Genomic DNA, 17768 nt, shown 5'->3' on the forward strand with positions numbered 1-17768 from the left:
GGTAACAATGAGATTATAACCGGTATACCGTGACGGATATGCCACGTATGAAGTCGAATGAAAAATATCAAATTGTTCCCATCGCTTACGTACGAAGAAGGGCCGAACAAACACATCCGGTGAATTTCGTGACTATCTGGTATTAATATACATAGGTGGGATTACGCTGATTTCATCGATGATAAGTATATACATACGATGCAACACTTGATCCTTTTGGAAACAATACATTCGACACTCTAACCTTTTGTGACCGATATTTGCTTCGTTGGATTTATTTATTAAACGTATACATTTCGTGGCAATATGCTGTCGACATACCTGGAATTATATTAATTTTATAAATAATTGTTTGAAATTATGAGAAATGAAAAAAATGTGGATTGGCTCAAATGCACATGCATAGAAAATCTAACCTAGATCTTTCAAATCGCTGCGCCTAATATCTGCAAAATAACCTAATTTTTTGCAGGATAAGTATCGAAATATTGAGAGGGTTAGGTCAATACCTTTAATCATTATTAGTAGCAAATATGAGTAGTAATACTTAGGAATCGATGTTTTCTTCGTTTTCACATATTATATTTTAAATAGGAGTTTATTAATTTTTATATTCATCCGTTGTAATATTAATAATCAACTCATTCGATGCAGAGTACCTATCGTAGAATTGGCGCCAGAAATACTTGATCGAAATAAAAGTCGATTAATTGGATTAACTGTTCGATTGCTTGAATCGAATAATGATGCATGAAATAGCCCTAAATTACTTTTCACTTCGAGGGACGCAAACGTATAGGAGGAAGATTTATGCACCACGTTTTTCTCGTGGAAAATTATATACACGTTGCCTAGAACTTCGATAACGCTTGACGGAATATACAAGGATATTAGCACTATGAAACAAAATTACGAAAAGTGGTAATTTATTATTCGTCTCCGTTACGGCACTATCGATCGTCCAATTACGAACCATGTAATCGCTAGTGATAAAAAATGGATAATGAATGTTAATATTATAGGTACGGAACACGTGGTCAAGCAAAGGCCAATTTAAAGGGCAAACTGGGGCCAGTTATTCCAAAAGGAAGTTATGGTGTATGGAACACCATAAAAAATAATTTTTGTTACATTAAATCATGGTAAGTTAAATGAATAGGTGGTAAGGTTAGAAAATGCGATTCTAATTGAAAAGTACTTGGACCAGAGTATTATAATAACTAAAGGATTTATTTTTCAATTTGTTAGGAAAAATAAACGGATTTAAACCGGATGACGAGTTTCTTCGTTTCCTTTCGGAACGTTTACATATGTAAATTTGAATAACAATGATTTATACCGGTAATCATATCGAGAATCGGGTTTAATGAGCTCAAACGTCAGAATGAGAAGTCTTAATGAGGTCTTGTTTGAGAAGATCTAATATCCAGAGATAATACTGTTGCGTATTATTCTAATGCAGTGTTTCTCAACTAGCATAATTACCGACAGTTCTTTATCATTATTTAATTCTGTGTCATTGCATGCTGGCACGTAATTTTTATTCTAGACATCGTTTACTAGTAGTGTATATCAATATTTCAACGATCTCGTGCATTATGTCTTTAAATTTATGTAATAACAAATGATTTAAAAATGAATATTTGATTCATTTCAGGAGAACATGCATATTTCATTATCCTCCTCGCCATATTCTCGTCAGGGGCCATTTGTATGAATACCTTTTAAGTACTGCTATTTTCTAGTAGTACGTATCAATATTTCGACGATCAACAAGAGAAGGAAGACAGGTATTGTCTATAAATTCGATTTGAATATTCAAATCTGCATCATAGGACTGTACAATTTATGACATAATTGGTAAACAATAAATAATAACAATTTATATTAAAATTTGTATTTTTTCAGTAGCAGCAAGATACCAGTGATAACGATAAGGATATCAGATCGAGTAGACACGTGTTTGGGAGACACTGTTCCAATGCTTTTCCATTAAAGTACTCGCCAGCCAACTTTATCGTGTATGCGTCCCTTAAATTTACGACTCGCGCGAAGCATAAACATCCTGCCATTATGCGAGGTTCGTTCAAGTATCACGCAGCTGGTATTCAACGCATTGTATTCCCTTATCGAAAGCTATCTAATATACTCCATCTAATTTCGCACGAACTTGACACTTTTTCTCGCAACGGAATACATACTTCTGAAACATGCATAAATATATTTGTTCATTTCATTTTGTTCGTGATGTGTGTATATTAGATACTTTGCCAGGGCTTTGCTTAGAGCTAGGTACATTGGCAAGTAGATATACGAGCTAGGAATGTTAGGGGTTGGATATATTGAGGGCAAGGTCTAGGTCTAGGTGCAGGGTGTAAGCTGGGTTGTAGAAATAATGGGAGATGTACCAAGATCTAGGATGTGCAGGGTCTAGGTACTGAAGTGTATGGGAATACTGGGACCCAGCAAATTAGGATCTAGATATATAGAAATCTTTTATAATTAAAATTCTATGCGTTCATAGTGACACTCATTGCATTACAAGTTATATTGTCACATTTTGTATAGCCACATTATATTGTCCACTTCTGTTGAAGGAAGTAATGAAGCCTGTATTATTTCAGTTCTGTAAGAGGTCATTAAATGGTAATGTCTCGATACAATTGTTCGCCATTATTGAAATTGATTCCGTGGCTGAAAAGAAGCGACACGACAACGAGGCGTGCTATTTTGAATCGGACGATTACCATACAATCCTAAGCTGCAAGAGGTAGCCGAGAGACTCGAAGACGTCTACCGAATAGAACGATTACACGTTCTTTCATTGTTATTAAGTGGCGCGAGGAATGCGATCCCATCTTCAGCACCTGGAACAGTAATAAGTTTTACATGCTGTTATTAACAGAAGACATTTCTCTTTTTCAATTTCTTATTAGCACATCCGAAAACTTTTCCATTAGCGAAAGAATTATTTGACCTGTAGAAATTAATATGAAGATCTTGACACGGCGTTGCAAAAGGTTTTGAGCAATCCTTCAAATTACTTCCTGGTCAGTGAAGTATTATAGAAAAGAGATTGAACGCTTCGTCAGCGACAATTAAACAGTAATGATGTATATATTTGGTACGCTTAATGTTCCTCAGGTGATCAAAGAGCTGACGGATTTTCGCTGAAATCAATTAAGCCTCATAACTTCATTATACCCGGGTACGCAGGCCCGTATAGAAAGTCAGCTAATTAATTCTCACGCACTGTCGCCGTTTATAATTACACAACGTTAAAGAGAGTACATCATTAACTGTATATGTTTCAAGGGTTGCGGTAATCGAATGGTTGCGTCATTGAGATGTACACATCCGTAATGATTTGTAGGTATTCAAAATTGCGTACAGTTCCATTAGGTCTGTAACAAACTATTTATTCAACTATTTCAAATTTTAGAACCAGCTTTAACATCTTGATTTGCGTGCAGGTTCTACGAGGCCTTCGACATCAAAGGGTTGAAGGATTGAAAATAAGGAGAAAACGTTGTTTCACACAAGAAGAAAGGGGGCAGTAAAGATCAAGGTTCGTTGAATTAGATTCCATCTGATTTCGAAGTGCGTGACATTAACACCTCGCTTCTGGATCGAGCGCGATGCTCTCCTCAATGGATGCCAGCATTCTTCTGTTCCATCTCCACGGCCGTCCTCTGCCCCGTTGTCCTTCCCTCTCTTCGGCGCACATTGTGTTCGAGACATTCGTGACATTTCATCCTCCTCGATCTTAAAGTGCTATGCTAAGAGATCGTTCTTAAGCGGGTTACGTGATCCGTAATCGACCGCCTTGGTTCTACCATCTTGAGCTTGAAACATTTCTGGAGTTTTCCTTTTTCCTTCTTTTGAACGAGGTCTGGGGACACTCTTGTTCCACTTATTCGCTTCTGAAGTTTCAAGCTCTCAGATCACGTCATGCAGTCACAAAATCTCCAGGTTTCAAAGTTAAAAAATTTTGAAATCTCAGTGTCAAATCATAACCTTCAATTTTTATATATAACCTCTTATGAACCTTCGTTTGTAACCTCTGATCTGTGCAACGCCATGTATCTTATAATATACGGTGTATTTTTCTCTAATCGCTAATTTAATTCAATGATTGCAGGATGAAGAATAAAAAAGAAGAAAATTGGTGGCCATCATTGATCCTCCGTCCCCCGTGAAATTTGATATTTAATAAATCTGACCGCGTCAACGCTTGCAGAGAACGTCGAATATCCCCGTATTCAGTTTCACCTCTGTTTCCCATAAATTGTCGTGCGTCCACGTGCCGATAAATTCACCAGGATAAATTCATGGGGGCTGACCGACGCGCGTGTTAGCGCGGCCGTAAAGCAATTCAAGCGACGAGGATGATGCACCGGTGCGTGACGCGTGTAACGACGATTTTACAAACTTGGAAATGTCGGTGAGATTTTGCGTGATAATACGAGGAGAAACTGAAGAAATTGTTAACAATTGCTTGAGTAAACAGTTAATTACCATCTTGATACATTGAAAAGAGAATAATGACAAGTAACAGAATTAACTGAGAACTACAGTCAGAAGGAAAAAAGGGACTTTTTATTGAGGGTATTAAAGGTACAATGTAAAATGAAACTTTTTTCAAGAATAAGTATTAAATGAAAATTTTTACATTTCAGATTCCAGATGAAGAAGAATGCAAATTGTCCGAGAAGAAATGCAATAAAGAGGGAAAGGAGAGAAACCCTTGAATATAAAATGCAAAGTAGAAGAAAAGTTATCCTGGTTATACCAGAGACAGAAGCGGAATGAAATGAAAGAAAACGAAAATTAATTGATGAAAAAGAAAGTTATCCTTTGAAATGTTAAAATTATAAGAAACCCAGAAACACATAAAACAAAAAGGAAAAGGAAGTCCATTTGAACGATTGCGTAACTTGAATTACCATATTATATTTTATCGTCATTAAATTACACGAATTCGTTTGAATACGAATTCCATTTTCATTGTTCCCAATTCCAAAAGTCTCATTAACTCAGTGGCACAGACCACCGGAGGACGTTCGTAAAACAAACTTTTACGTCATTTCCTTGAACGTTCCGTAAAATTAAATGGTCGTATAAATTCGAATCCGGTTTACGCAATCGTTGTTTTGAAAAATGCAAGAAAAAAAGAACGAGAAAGAGAAGAAGAAAAGGGAACCGACTTTATTACCAAGGGAGATCGGACGTTTTGATCATTCACGGATTCCTCAAAGGAAATTACACACGGCGAGGCACAATAAAACAAGCATAAAAACACCTTCATCCTTATTTTTATGCTTTCGTTTAATTTTCTTCTTTTTATATTATTTTACATAAGACGTAGAAAGTTCCCGGTCCTGTCTGGTTATAAAAGAATAATTACGAGCAAAACAGGTACCAGGCAGCTTTTATCAGGAAAATATCCTTCTTTCGATGGTCGTGGAAAAGAGAGACAAAAAAGGATACAGCTTTAGAATCGATTTCATACGACGTGCATTTAAGTCGTTTAATTATCCCCCGAGCATGACTGATTGACGATAACCCGGTGAACTATAATAGCATTCCGCTGTTCGTCTCCTTTATGAGAACAAACAAAAGAGGCCAGCTGCTAAGTTGCACCGTGATGTGTTTAAAGTTTAAGGCGAAGTAAAAGTTCACCGTGGCGTCCTTTGTGTTAACAAACGAGATCGGTATGCGAAGAAAAATTCGACAGTAACGATGTTCCTATCTGCAATGATGACCTCAGAATATATACTATTGATGGCACACTTCTCAACATTTCAGTTCTTACAGTATACAAATTATGTGTCTACACAGTAACAGCGAGTGTGGTGATACGCACACAAAAATATGCAAGGACATTCACCACCTATAAGATAATAAAATCATGTAGAGTATCAAAATATAAAGAATGAATATCAAGTAACAATACTTCTATAAATTTTGTTGAATGCTCTTCCAATTACTGCAATAAAAGTTGCTACATAATTGATGTTATACCTTCAGCGAAGAGGTCTCAACAAACTCAGATCAGTAGAAGAGATATTCTTCAACTACTCTTCAAGAAGAGTTTACCTTGCAAAGGATCCCTAATGGTCCTACGCCTCCAGTCACGTTAGTCCTTGCTTGTCCCACTCGTTTCAGGATTTAGATCAGGCTCACTTACATAAGAGAGATCACGCAAGCGATCAGCCACGGTCTCGGGTGGCGAGACTTTAAGGTTGAGGCGACCGAAATGTCATGAGCGTTTCGAATGATGTGAGAAGAGAATAAGATGTGCATTTACGGCGATGAAGATAGGTTGAGAAAAAAGAAGGATGATAATAGGACATGTTTTACAAGCCTCCACACAGCTGAGCAAGCGTGATGAACTCGTTTTATGGATTTGGCAGAAGTCTCTCTTCTTTAAGTGATGAAACCTGAAGCAGATCGAATCTGGAGATTACTGTTGTTTCTTGTTCTAATTGACGTTCGAATGCTATTTATGCTATGAAAACTTGAATGGACCTCTTGTGATGTAGAACTGTGATACGCTGCTGAATCTATCAATTAGATTTTGCAGACATTAGAGCTTTCAATTTCAGATTGTTATTAGGTTAGAAATCTTAGTAGTTAAAAACTTTAAATTAAATTTTATAATTTGGAACTGGTAGTCTCGGAACTTTGAAATTTGTAGGTTAAGTACTCTAAAGTTTAAAAGTCAAGGACATATAAGGTTCTAGACAGCTTACATTTAAGTCATGGAACTTAAGCGTCCAGAACTCTCATAATAGTGGTTGAGATTAGAATGTATCTATGTACTTCTTCACAGTTCATAAAAGCTCGTTATGTATCATTAAACGGTATCTCCACCGTTCATGGGATAAAGGATACTGTAAAGTATACTATGGTTCCATAATGATGCGTGACGCTTCTAAGCGAGCCTCCCGTCCTCGTTTCAACATGGTGCTCCATGGAAATCACCAGTTTCCTTTTTCGTACATGATAATCAGTCGAGCATTTTGACATTGACATTTATCGATCAGCATTGCAATTGCTAATTTCTCGGTTTAAATAATATAGCTGCTCACTAGCTTGCGTTCACTTAAGCAACGAATAATCTCGTAAATCTTGTGGATCTCACATTTCATTTTCAATAATCATACCTTCATAACCTAACAGGTAATATTAATAGAAATCACTTAGTATAGAAATATTTGTTTCACTACCAAAGATAATTACTTTTATATCTTGCTCATATCTTGTATCACTTCATGAAGCACCCTTCAATGTTCCATTTTATAATAAATTTATACTAATATCTGTTTTCCAGGTGAATAATTGTAACCAAGATGAGGTGAATACCACAAGAAAAATACAATTCAATTTGATGAAACTGCTCCCCAAAGGTGTTCTGAACACAAGACGTACACAGCAGCATGATGTGACGGGGCACCTAGATTCTTGGCAAGCAGTAGGTCATCCGCGACTAGAACGAAGATTTTCACTTTCATTCTGACCGAGGGAATGCCTAGGTACATGCACACCAGACAAAGGCGTCACAGCGAAAAAGAAGTCGGCTAACTATGACACGCAACTTCGACAGAGGATCGGATATTCATAACCTTCCATTGAATTCACCCGTGCGAACTCTCCCCGTTCTGCTTGGTGTCTTCCTCTCGCCAGGATCCGCGTTAAAAGGAGGATCCTCCGGTTTTGAAGCCGACCTCCGTGACGCCCAACAGTCATGGTCATAATTCATCGGTGTTGTTTGATACTAGTTAGAAGACAGCCGGCAAGTAGAGCTGTCTGATGCTGAAGAGATTGCCATTGTTCTAGTTGAAGGAGCCTCGCGATGCAACATTCTATGAAGGATTCAGTTTCAATTTTGTAATAGCTTCTAGTTGAGCAGAGATTCCCAAACTTTCATGGATCAATTTTAATTTTGAACCAACTTTACTTTTGACCAACTATTTCTGGTGAACCAATTACTTGAAACACATCATTTTTCAAAGAATACAATTTTGGAAATTTTGTTGTCTCAGTCTTCAGGTTTTAAAGTCCATTAAATTTTAAAGTTGAAAACTTTCAAAGTACCAGAGCTTCAAAATTTGTATGTCTCAAAATATGAAGATCTCAAAGCATTTCAATATTAAAAAATTGTGAAGTTATATAGTTTCATTTGAGAATCTCTGAGGTGGAGGATAGAAATCAATGTGATGTATAACCGTCATCTTCAAGCGCCGTTTCAATTTGACACGAATATCTCCTCGATAATTGATAGATTTTCATTGGAGTTTACCGCGTGTCAGCTCCCATTCGACTTGGTAGCCGCAATGAAAACATGTTATACTCGATGTAACTCCTAATCGTTTGATTCTTTCGCCGCTGCCGATGAGTAAATGAATGTTCTCACGCCGGAGATTCATTTCTAACGCAACGTTCTACACTTTCATGCTGAAGAATTTCCTTCGTCGTTTAAATATATTAATAACTGCAAGAATACATACATTGTTTCAATATTAATTTGAATAATGTTTTAAAGAAAAAGTTCAATTTAATAAAATTTAATGGAAGGAAGATGACTTTTAAGAATAACAGTTGTCATGCCTTTCGCTAGGCCAATTTCATAAAATACTTGACGCAATCCGTTTAGAAGAAATGTAATGACGATTCTGACGCATAACTGCTTCATGATTACCTTAATGTTATTTTGAACGCCTTGATACTTACCTAAAATATTCGAACGTGACAAAATTGTGATGTATCATTGTAAGCAGAAAAAGAAGAAACTGCAATTCTCTACGCATCCATTTAAATCTTCCAGGGAATGTCACAGTACTTTAATGGAGAAAATATTCTATATGTAGTTGTATAAACTTATTTGAAAAATTGCAAGTCGATTTCTCGGGTTCCCATCAATGCAACATTTTGCCAGAGCACCGTGGAAACTGGAAGAGAAAACATTCTCATAAAATCACGCAGCAATTAGTTCGGTTTATGATCGTGGAATTTAATTTATTCAGTTTTAAGCTACCTCTGATATAATCCTCTCTTACGTCACGCTATTTCTTACAAAAATTCGACTGTTCTAAATATTCAATTAGTTCAATTAGTTAAATATCTAATTTCCTATATTGCTGTACAAGTATATGCGTAGCTATAAATAGCCACATTCAAGTGCTATAAATGGCCTCTTAATAAAACACAGAATCGTTTGCAACATCCACACCATTCATCATTCCCAAGAAGAAATTCTTTGTACTAAAATTATGGCGAATCCATTAATGAACAGCTTTCCGGTGGGTGTAAAACCGCGACTGGTAATCATCAAATAATTCGTGCAACAACGTTCTAACGTACATTTCGCAACGCAAGATACAGCCCACTCAAGATGGACGTCCTCCTCGGATACAAAGTGCAAATGTTTCGCAAGTTTTTTCGCACCACTTCCCACGAGCATCGATGCATATCCTCTTTAATATATCTCTAAGTCGATGGACAAGGATGTGCAATGATTTTCAGCACGAAGAACTGCTCGGCCGTGAAAGGGTTGATGCAAGTTAAGCTTCAAGTGTGCCCCTCGTGTTCTCTCCTGACCTGGTCTCGGCGTTGTTGAATGCAGGTAAATACGGGGCAAAAGGTGGATTGCTCGCCGAGCAATTCTGAGCGTGCGTATCCGCGCGTGCCTTTCTCCGCTTGCCGAAGCTGTGTACCAAGGATGTGCCGGAGGTTTTGTGAAAATTCCTTCAAAGGAAAACGTACATCCTTCGATTCTTCATATTCTCTATTTTAATAAAGATAGTACCTGAAAACTTCCAGCATTTTTAATTCCTATTTTAAGAAGTTGAAGGTTAAGTTAGGTTAACCTAAGAAGGTTAAGAACCTAACCTAATCTTACTTTACATTCAATTATCAAGAATATCATACATGAAGAATTTCAGTATTAATAACTCAATCTTCCAGTCAGCTTTCATCCAACTAAAATAACTATTACATCCAGTGATTTTTAAGAATGAAGCTCTGAAAGATATTGAAATAAGATAAGAAAAATGTGAAGCTAACGACAGCGTTGAGTCATCAATTAATAAGAATATAAACGCTCATAACTCATACTCCACTAATCTTTCTTGCGTCGTACCTCTCCATCAACCTTCCATTAATCTTCTATCAGAAGAACATTCGCAGTCATCCATTTTCATGGTTTAACAATGAGCACAAAAATCCTGAGTTACGGTACTCAATATATCAATAGAGCATCGAGGCTCTTCGGCTACGTTTCGAGCACCTACATGAAATATCAAATTCTTTTCGATTCGTAGCACGATAGTCGATGGAATGACTTCTTCATGCTGCACCTTTGAGGCCAGACGAGTCAGCTCACGCGGCTGGAAAGATCATTTGAATCCTACTGATCCGGATTATCCCACGATGCAGATTCAAATATTCGTGTCGCATTTTGTCATGCGTCTCTTTTTGAATGATCCTGTAGCAACAATCCACGGAAATTACTACAACCGCCGGTTCCGCAATTTCTATTCTCTCTCTCGGTGTCTCTCTATCACCTGGCGTGCAACTTGATCATCAGAATGATTCATGTTCCTTGCTGGATACACCTGCTGGACTGATTTTGTCTATTACCGGCTTCCGTGCTTGAGTAGCGATTGAATTCATGGTGGTGCTATTTCTGGAATATGATTATTGAACTGTTAGTAAAACTGACACCAAGTGGTGGGTTTGATTGCTGATTCATATATCTTTAAGGAGGCATACAGTCCAAAATGGGTGTGAACGGAATTATAATTACAACTGTTCTGATGATACGTGTGAAATTTTAACACCTAGACTCAATGATCTTATAAATCAAAAGATTATGGAACCATAAAATGTGGAAAGGAGTAAAATTACAAAGCGTGAAACACAGAAACACAACGGGTGTCATTATAATTCCGATGCTTATTTCTCATTCCTCCAAAAAGTGATAAGAATATCCATACATTATCCACACACAAGGAGATGTATGCGTTCATAAAGCTGTAGGCACATTGGTGGAGCAAGAAAGTGGTGCAAGATTTATCCTCCCCAGGTCGATCTTAACAAGGTTCTAAGGCAAGGTGAGGCAAGGTAAGGTGAAACAAGGCAAACGCGTCCCCTCTTCTGTTCTTCTTGGTCCCCGGTCCCAACTGTGGCGTTCAAGTATCATCTCTTATTAGACCCACGCTATATAAACCCAACCTGCCAGCATGCCGAGCAGTTACGTACTGACTTTATTCACAGCCGTGGCGGAGTGCAACGATATCGTATCCGACGGGACACACGTGGCTCATCTTAAAAACGTATCCGTGAATCCGTAAGGGTGGCTCGAGAGAGACGTTAAACTCTTCATGACCTCGGTGACGTTCCGTTCAACCAACCCCTGGTGACACCACGGTGCCTTCCTATTGACGTTGCATTTGGATTAGCAGTTGTATCTGTCCAGTGATATTCGCATTGAACGTTCTCTGTGACTTTCTGTTGTTCTTGTGGGATGTCTTTTAGTAATTTTATTGTTGTTTCATGTTGGAGAATTGTATTAAACTGATGATGCTTCATCAGGAGAGTCTTTGTCAGAGACCTGAAATGGTGAAATGTTTTTGATTTTAGAATAGTTTGAAAAAATAAGTTTGGGAAGAAATGATTGTATATAAAATTTTATGGGAATATGAAAATTTTTTGGTGATTCTTACCTACATACAATTGTTGATGATCTCTTTGCATAAAAAAAGTGAACATCTGTACAAATTTAATGAAAATAAGTATTCTACTTCTTTCAATATCACCTGAATGTTGATACAATCATCCAACTAAAACAATTCAAACTGTGAATGCTAATGCAAATTTTTTGTTTAATAACCCTTTTTATTTTGGTCCCAAGTGAATAAAAAGCAAAGAATGTGTAGAAGAAACGAATTTTTCTTCTGTAAAGAGGATGTACGAACAGGGAGTGGTGTGTATGCATGCAATGCTAAGAACAATCGAAGTCAGGGTGTGGTTAACCGTGAAATGTCGTCGAGGTCTATTCAACCCTTTATGTCGCAAAGCACGCATTAAATTGAATCTGCAATGATATATACTTCCAGTTCAAATGGAATCTCTCGGATACTATAATTTTGTGCAACCTTTTCTTCGTTTCTTGATGCTCCCTCAACCGACACAATGACTTTATATCTCCGTACTCTTTCGTTTGCTCTGATGCCTCGCACTCTTCAAGAGGAACAATCGAATTCCTGTAAAATGGATTATTAATGGAATTTGACATTTTAATCTTTATAAAAGGATTTTAGTATAATGAAATTCTTTATAATTCTTGGACAATTACCTTCAATTATAATTTAATTATAATCTGCAGTTTATGGGTCTACATTATGAGGCACTGATTTTTAGAACCCAGACTCAGTTTATCAAATATTCAGTCCATGCAATTGTTTTGTGATTTAGTATGAATGTTTTTATATTGAAGAATAAAGTTCATTTGTATTTGTACCATCAGAGCATTACGAAATGTCGAGTAAATTGTGCTCCTGATGGCATTAAGCCTCGAGAGCCAAAGAATCTAGGTTTAAGGATAAAATCGTGTTTCTCTTGATGCCTCCGTGAATCGATTGTGCGATCGGTATTCTATGCAATTATTTCCACCATCCAGAATTTCAACTGTTGATTAGCAAAGGTTGAAAAATGGTGCTTATATAAAGGGTTGATTTTCCATGTCTTTCCACAGTGAACATTCCAAAGGTGCGACTTTATTTGAGGCACACCTAACTGAGGAATCTTTTGTCCTCACAACATGTTTTATCTTCAAGTGAGTACATCCTTTTCCTTTTAATAAATTCAATCACCATTAACAAGTATCTGAAATTTAAACATTTTTAGTTGAACTACCTACAATTATATTTTTATCTAAAATCTTAGAATTCCAAAAGTTCTGTGAAGTAAGACTCACCATTTGAAAGTTCCATTACTTCTTATCAAAGTTCCAAAAGTATATGATTAAGGAATTGAAGTGAAAAGTTGCAGCTCTTGCTAAATGATCCAACATGCATATGAAGAATCATAGAGGCAACAGAAGCAACAGTTTGAAAGCCGTAAACGTCGATCCCTTCGCCCGTCTAATTATTATAATTAATTACAGCACCCAAGCCGATAAACCTCGAGGCGCATAAATCTCGGTTCACGTGTTCTCCAGAGTGGGAGAGGTGTCAACAAATTATCGAGTGTATTCCGTACAATCTTTCCTGATTCCCTCCGATTAATCTGCAGAGATGAATCACACAGAGACGCTCGTAATTGATTTATCGATATGCATGCGTTTGCCTCCAGGTGTTAGGAAAACCTGGCTAGGAAGAGCTGCACATTCGATATCTACTTGAGAATCTAAATCACTTCTGCATAAGGAATAGCAAATCACTTGATTTTCCACTGTGTTGAATACTTGGAATCTTTCTCATCTTTTTATAGCTTCATGAGTTTAAAATTAGATCTGGTTACTTTACAAAATGATTCTTTAGTGATTTCAGTTCACTTCAAGGAATAATTTAATGTCCTATGGGATTTACAATATTGTATTTGGTGTCATAAAAATCTTCCTTTCTTCTTTTTCAAAGTACTCTGAGTTCAAGGAAATTTTGCACTCCTTTCTTCTTGGATATTCAAGATATATGATACTGGATGACTCTTTTATGCAACAAAACCATAAACGATTCAAATGAGGCTTGATAGATTTACGAATGTCGGTGAATTTTTTATTGCCTGGTGATTGTGCCAATGGGTCGTTTTCAAAGATCGCTTAAGGAGCTGCAACGCACACACGTGAAAGTTTTCGTTTATTTCCTGTGATTGATTGATCGTCGCGGTAGTAAAAGGGATTTCGATTTTGTAATGTAAATTGCTGATGCGAAGAAACGCACTGACAACATGAAGTTGTACATAACGCGTGATTATTAGTTTGAAATTAATCCATCATGAATTTATAGAAATCTGCTCTCCTTTCTTTTCCTTCATAAGCCTCTGTGTGATGTAATTTACATGGTAATTGCAATCCTTGATTCGAAATCTAAAAAGGGTTGCATCACTTTGGCTGTGACAATGAACGTTAAACAATAACTGCTGAAAACAATGGTGTCTGATGTTAACCAACTTTTTCTTCAGCTGGTAAATTTAAATGAGGAACGACGCTACAGAGGCTACTTAACATTCTTTATGAAATTCTGAGCTATTTTGTAATTCAACTGGCTTCTTCTTGGCTCATTTTACTTAATCAGAAACTTCCTCTGGCTCAATATCTTCTTTCCATATGTCTTCAATTGCAAGGAACACCTAAAGAACCAAATCCATACATGTAGTTACATTTCTATGCATCTCTACATTAGAAGAGTTACAGCTCTTCATTAAAATTATCTTCACATAAGAAGTTATGATGAATACCTTAACAAATGACTTGCTTCACAGAACTCAATATATCAAGAGTCTCAACTTCAATAAAGATTGGCTTACACCGTTCATGAAGGGATCTCTGAACTAAGACCCCACAACGTACGCCTCTTAATTGATTGATATTTCCACGAGCGTCGCAAACTGTTGGCATGCACTTCGCATTTTTATTCAGTGAAACGTCGATGCACGTAATTGAACTGTAAATGAGTAGCTAATTGCCTTCCTCGTGAGACTTTTTCCAGACATTTGAACTGCACTTGTTGCATCATAGGGTTAGATGATGAAGTTGAACAGCTACTCTGAGGGAATTGACAATTTGTACAAGGAGACAGTACAGTATCTCTAGATAGGTATACTGTATCTTTCATCATTGCAAAGATTGATCAGAAATATTCTTACAAGTATTTAGATGATGAAATATAATTATAAATAATTGATGTTCAATTCACATAAATATGTTGTTAAAGTGTAAATGCTTGTGCAATTAATTTTATACCCTCAATCTGTTATGAAGATACTTCAATACAAAATTCTCTTCTCTTTAATTTTATCAAAAGTTAGAATATCATCTGTGATATAGATCAGTGACTTTCTTAGACTGAAGTTGTTTAATGAGCTTTAATATTTTTTCAAATGGGCAGAAATCTTTGCAGAACTGACTGCCTAATATCTGTCCAACTTCCGTTTATATTAATTTTGTAATCAGCAATTGAGATGCATTCAAAAGACACAGTTTCGCACGTATTCGTTGCAGCGAGGTCAACAAAAAGATGAGTAGAAATGAGGCGAAAGACGTATAATTAAATCGTTGCGAAACCACAGCAAATAACCGACAGATACGCACAGTGAAATACTCCTCGCAATTATCGCGCGTTTTAAGATCTTCCCTTCTTCTTTTTTTTGATTACTTCTGGTCACGATTGTTTACTTTTGTGCTCTCGGTATTCAATAACTACTCTCATCTTTCCAATTGATTTTTATAGTCTTGTCAGTTAATTAACACGCTTCTAATTGCATCAGTAACCGTTCAGTTTCCAAGTGTTAAACAAATTTACAATACTTAGATGGGTAACAATTATCATCATTATGACAAGCGTTCTAAAATGAATTTGCATAATACATTTCCTCAGTTTCTTAAAACAGATGTCACCTTAGTGCAACGTACAGATGATTCATTACATTCTCACTGTACATCATAATTATTTAGCCGACACACGTTTTTTTAGTAAAAGGAAACGCTATCAGTGTGACATCATTAAAAATTACACGGCAACCGATTACTGCATGATGACTGAATCTGATTGTGTAAACAGGAGTAGGTGTATGGAGTAGGAGGACATATGTTCTTAACAGACACTCAGTTATTTATCTACTTCTACTTTCTCAGCTAGCCTCTTATTTTATCATCCATAGGGTGTCTTGCTTCTCAGCAGAATCTTCAGCATCAAACTCCTCTTCAGAGTAATCTGCAATGATAAATCAGGCTTCAGTAATTTGCAAAATCTTTCATTTCAGATAACAATACTATGTATGGCAATGGTCCACGTCATTTGTGACCTACCACCAGGAACAAGGCGCAATACATACTTACCACCAGAGCCAACGAAGGGCTACAATTATGACACACCTTCAATACCTTTTCCTAGGCCTACAACTACTAGACAACCCTTCACCTCAACAACACCATATCCTTCACGTTTTCCTAGCCATAAACCAACCACAAAGTTCCCAACTAGACCTACTCCCAATGAAGGATATCCACCTCCAGGTCCAAGGCCAACTCCAGAGTTTCCTGACTATGGATCATCGACTAGGCCCACAGAAAATACCATAACACCTGGTGGAGTGAGTAGCAATTTATTTGTCCATCACTTGGATGCTTAAGGTTATTAATTGCATTAATTTTAGCATGATCACCACCACCATGAACCGGGAATGCCGTTCGACTTCAATTACGCCGTGAAGGAAGATGCGTTCGGTAACGACTACTCCCACAACGCCATAAGCGATGGCGACATCGTCCGCGGGGAGTACAGAGTCCAGCTTCCGGATGGAAGGCTACAAATCGTTCGTTATACAGCTGACTGGAAGCATGGTTTCAGCGCACAAGTCTCCTACGATGGGAATCCACGTTTCGACGTTTCTCGACCGTCCAGTAACTTCGCAGGCTATTAAACGTAGTGTCGAGTCTAGGGTTGAACGATGTTACACGTTTGTCTTGCGATTCTTATTGTTAGTATTCACCGTGCTGTCTCTCTGCCTCCGTTCGTTGCTAACTAGCTGAATTATCATCTGGATCATTGAGGCCCTTTCTCTTGGTGTCGGGCCCACTTATTCAAATTGCAAGTTGGTGCTAATTGAGACCACAGAGCTTTTCTTCATGCTTGTTATAGTTTGGGATATTAACGAGATACTGGAAAAGTTTATACAGATTTAAAAAATGATATTAAATAGGATGGACAGAGTTTAAGAACAGTTCTATGATTGCTGAATAGCACCCTCTTGTATAATCTACCATTTTGTTCATTGATAATGAATGAAATTTTGTTAAATTACAAATGATTAAATGGTGGCACTTATTTGATATTCCAGCCAGTGTAAATTCTAGTTATAAGTAACAAAAGATCTTAGACCAGAGTATGTATTTTATTCTTCAATTAGATGTGTCCAATGGACATGGATATAGGAGAAAATAAAAAGAAATAAATTGATACAGTCAAAGCGTATTCCTTTCTGAAACATGAAGTAGAAGCTAAGAACTAACGTGTAGTGCTAATTTTAGTTTAAGAACACTGATGGAATACTAACACTTTGCAATCATGTATTGCTAGTACATAGAAAATGTAAACTATTGTTTAAAATATTCTCTGAACTTCTCTTATGTATTGTAAAAGAGTATAGTTACATACTCTTCTTTACAATGTATATAAAATTAAAAGTTACCCGCCCTGACTAATAATTGTAAAGTATTATAAAAGAACCAAGAAAATACTCAAGATTTTGTATTAACAATTGAGGTGAATAAATTCATTTTTGAAATATATAAATATATTTTTAGTGAATACCATTTTCTTCTAAATATAGTAACAGTTCTTCTTCTTCTGATGTAGTATTTCTTCTTTAGAAAATAAGGGAAACATTCATTTATTAATATCTTATTCATCTTCTTTTATATCTAACGATTTATCTTCACCTGAAAATTACATCAGTAGGTAAAGAATAGTTTGTTGTGGTAATTTGTCGCTATGGTAAAATTGATTGTCCTGCACGTGCGCTGAAACTACTAGCCAGTATAA

At 36.7% G+C, this 17768-nt stretch overlaps 2 protein-coding genes and 1 long non-coding RNA gene across 12 annotated transcripts in view; 2 read left to right on the forward strand and 1 right to left on the reverse strand.

Annotated features, from left to right (window-relative positions):
* The window catches only part of LOC100877507 (uncharacterized), a 28585-nt gene that overhangs the window by 3908 nt on the left and 6909 nt on the right, over window positions 1-17768 (reverse strand). For both annotated transcript variants that reach the window (XM_076541631.1, XM_003702458.3), the window contains 10 exons: window positions 14464-17665; window positions 12983-14355; window positions 12362-12891; window positions 11730-12269; window positions 11001-11617; window positions 10145-10690; window positions 9934-10026; window positions 9041-9811; window positions 8737-8954; window positions 94-8497 (listed from right to left, as the gene is read on the reverse strand). The gene's annotated coding sequence lies outside the window, so the exon portion shown is untranslated. The remainder of the gene's footprint in view (window positions 1-93; window positions 8498-8736; window positions 8955-9040; window positions 9812-9933; window positions 10027-10144; window positions 10691-11000; window positions 11618-11729; window positions 12270-12361; window positions 12892-12982; window positions 14356-14463; window positions 17666-17768) is intronic.
* LOC105662273 (uncharacterized) lies at window positions 783-8508 on the forward strand. Of its 9 annotated transcripts, none has more exons than XR_013041125.1 (9): window positions 783-921; window positions 1023-1142; window positions 1658-1790; window positions 1909-2080; window positions 2625-3050; window positions 3145-3568; window positions 4142-4617; window positions 4680-7185; window positions 7337-8508. It is a non-coding gene; the product is annotated as an uncharacterized LOC105662273 (long non-coding RNA). The 9 variants fall into 9 exon arrangements; XR_013041127.1 differs by having other exon boundaries at window positions 3145-3402; window positions 3474-3568; window positions 4680-8508; XR_013041131.1 differs by having other exon boundaries at window positions 3145-3369; window positions 3443-3568; window positions 4680-8508.
* Window positions 11294-17187, forward strand: LOC100877164 (uncharacterized). The gene is made up of 4 exons (XM_003702455.3): window positions 11294-11353; window positions 12761-12841; window positions 15988-16317; window positions 16381-17187. Exons 2-4 carry the CDS (start codon window positions 12827-12829, stop codon window positions 16645-16647), a joined length of 612 nt encoding a protein of 203 aa, XP_003702503.2. The 5' UTR covers window positions 11294-11353; window positions 12761-12826; the 3' UTR covers window positions 16648-17187.

The sequence above is a fragment of the Megachile rotundata genome, chromosome 16, assembly GCF_050947335.1.
Source record: "Megachile rotundata isolate GNS110a chromosome 16, iyMegRotu1, whole genome shotgun sequence".
Lineage (NCBI taxonomy): Eukaryota > Metazoa > Arthropoda > Insecta > Hymenoptera > Megachilidae > Megachile > Megachile rotundata.

Bases quoted from the DNA above. Each gene is read 5' to 3' on its own strand.
- LOC100877164 (XM_003702455.3), top strand. The intron at 16,318-16,380 runs GTGAGTAGCAAT...CATTAATTTTAG, and splicing joins ATACCATAACACCTGGTGGA to CATGATCACCACCACCATGA.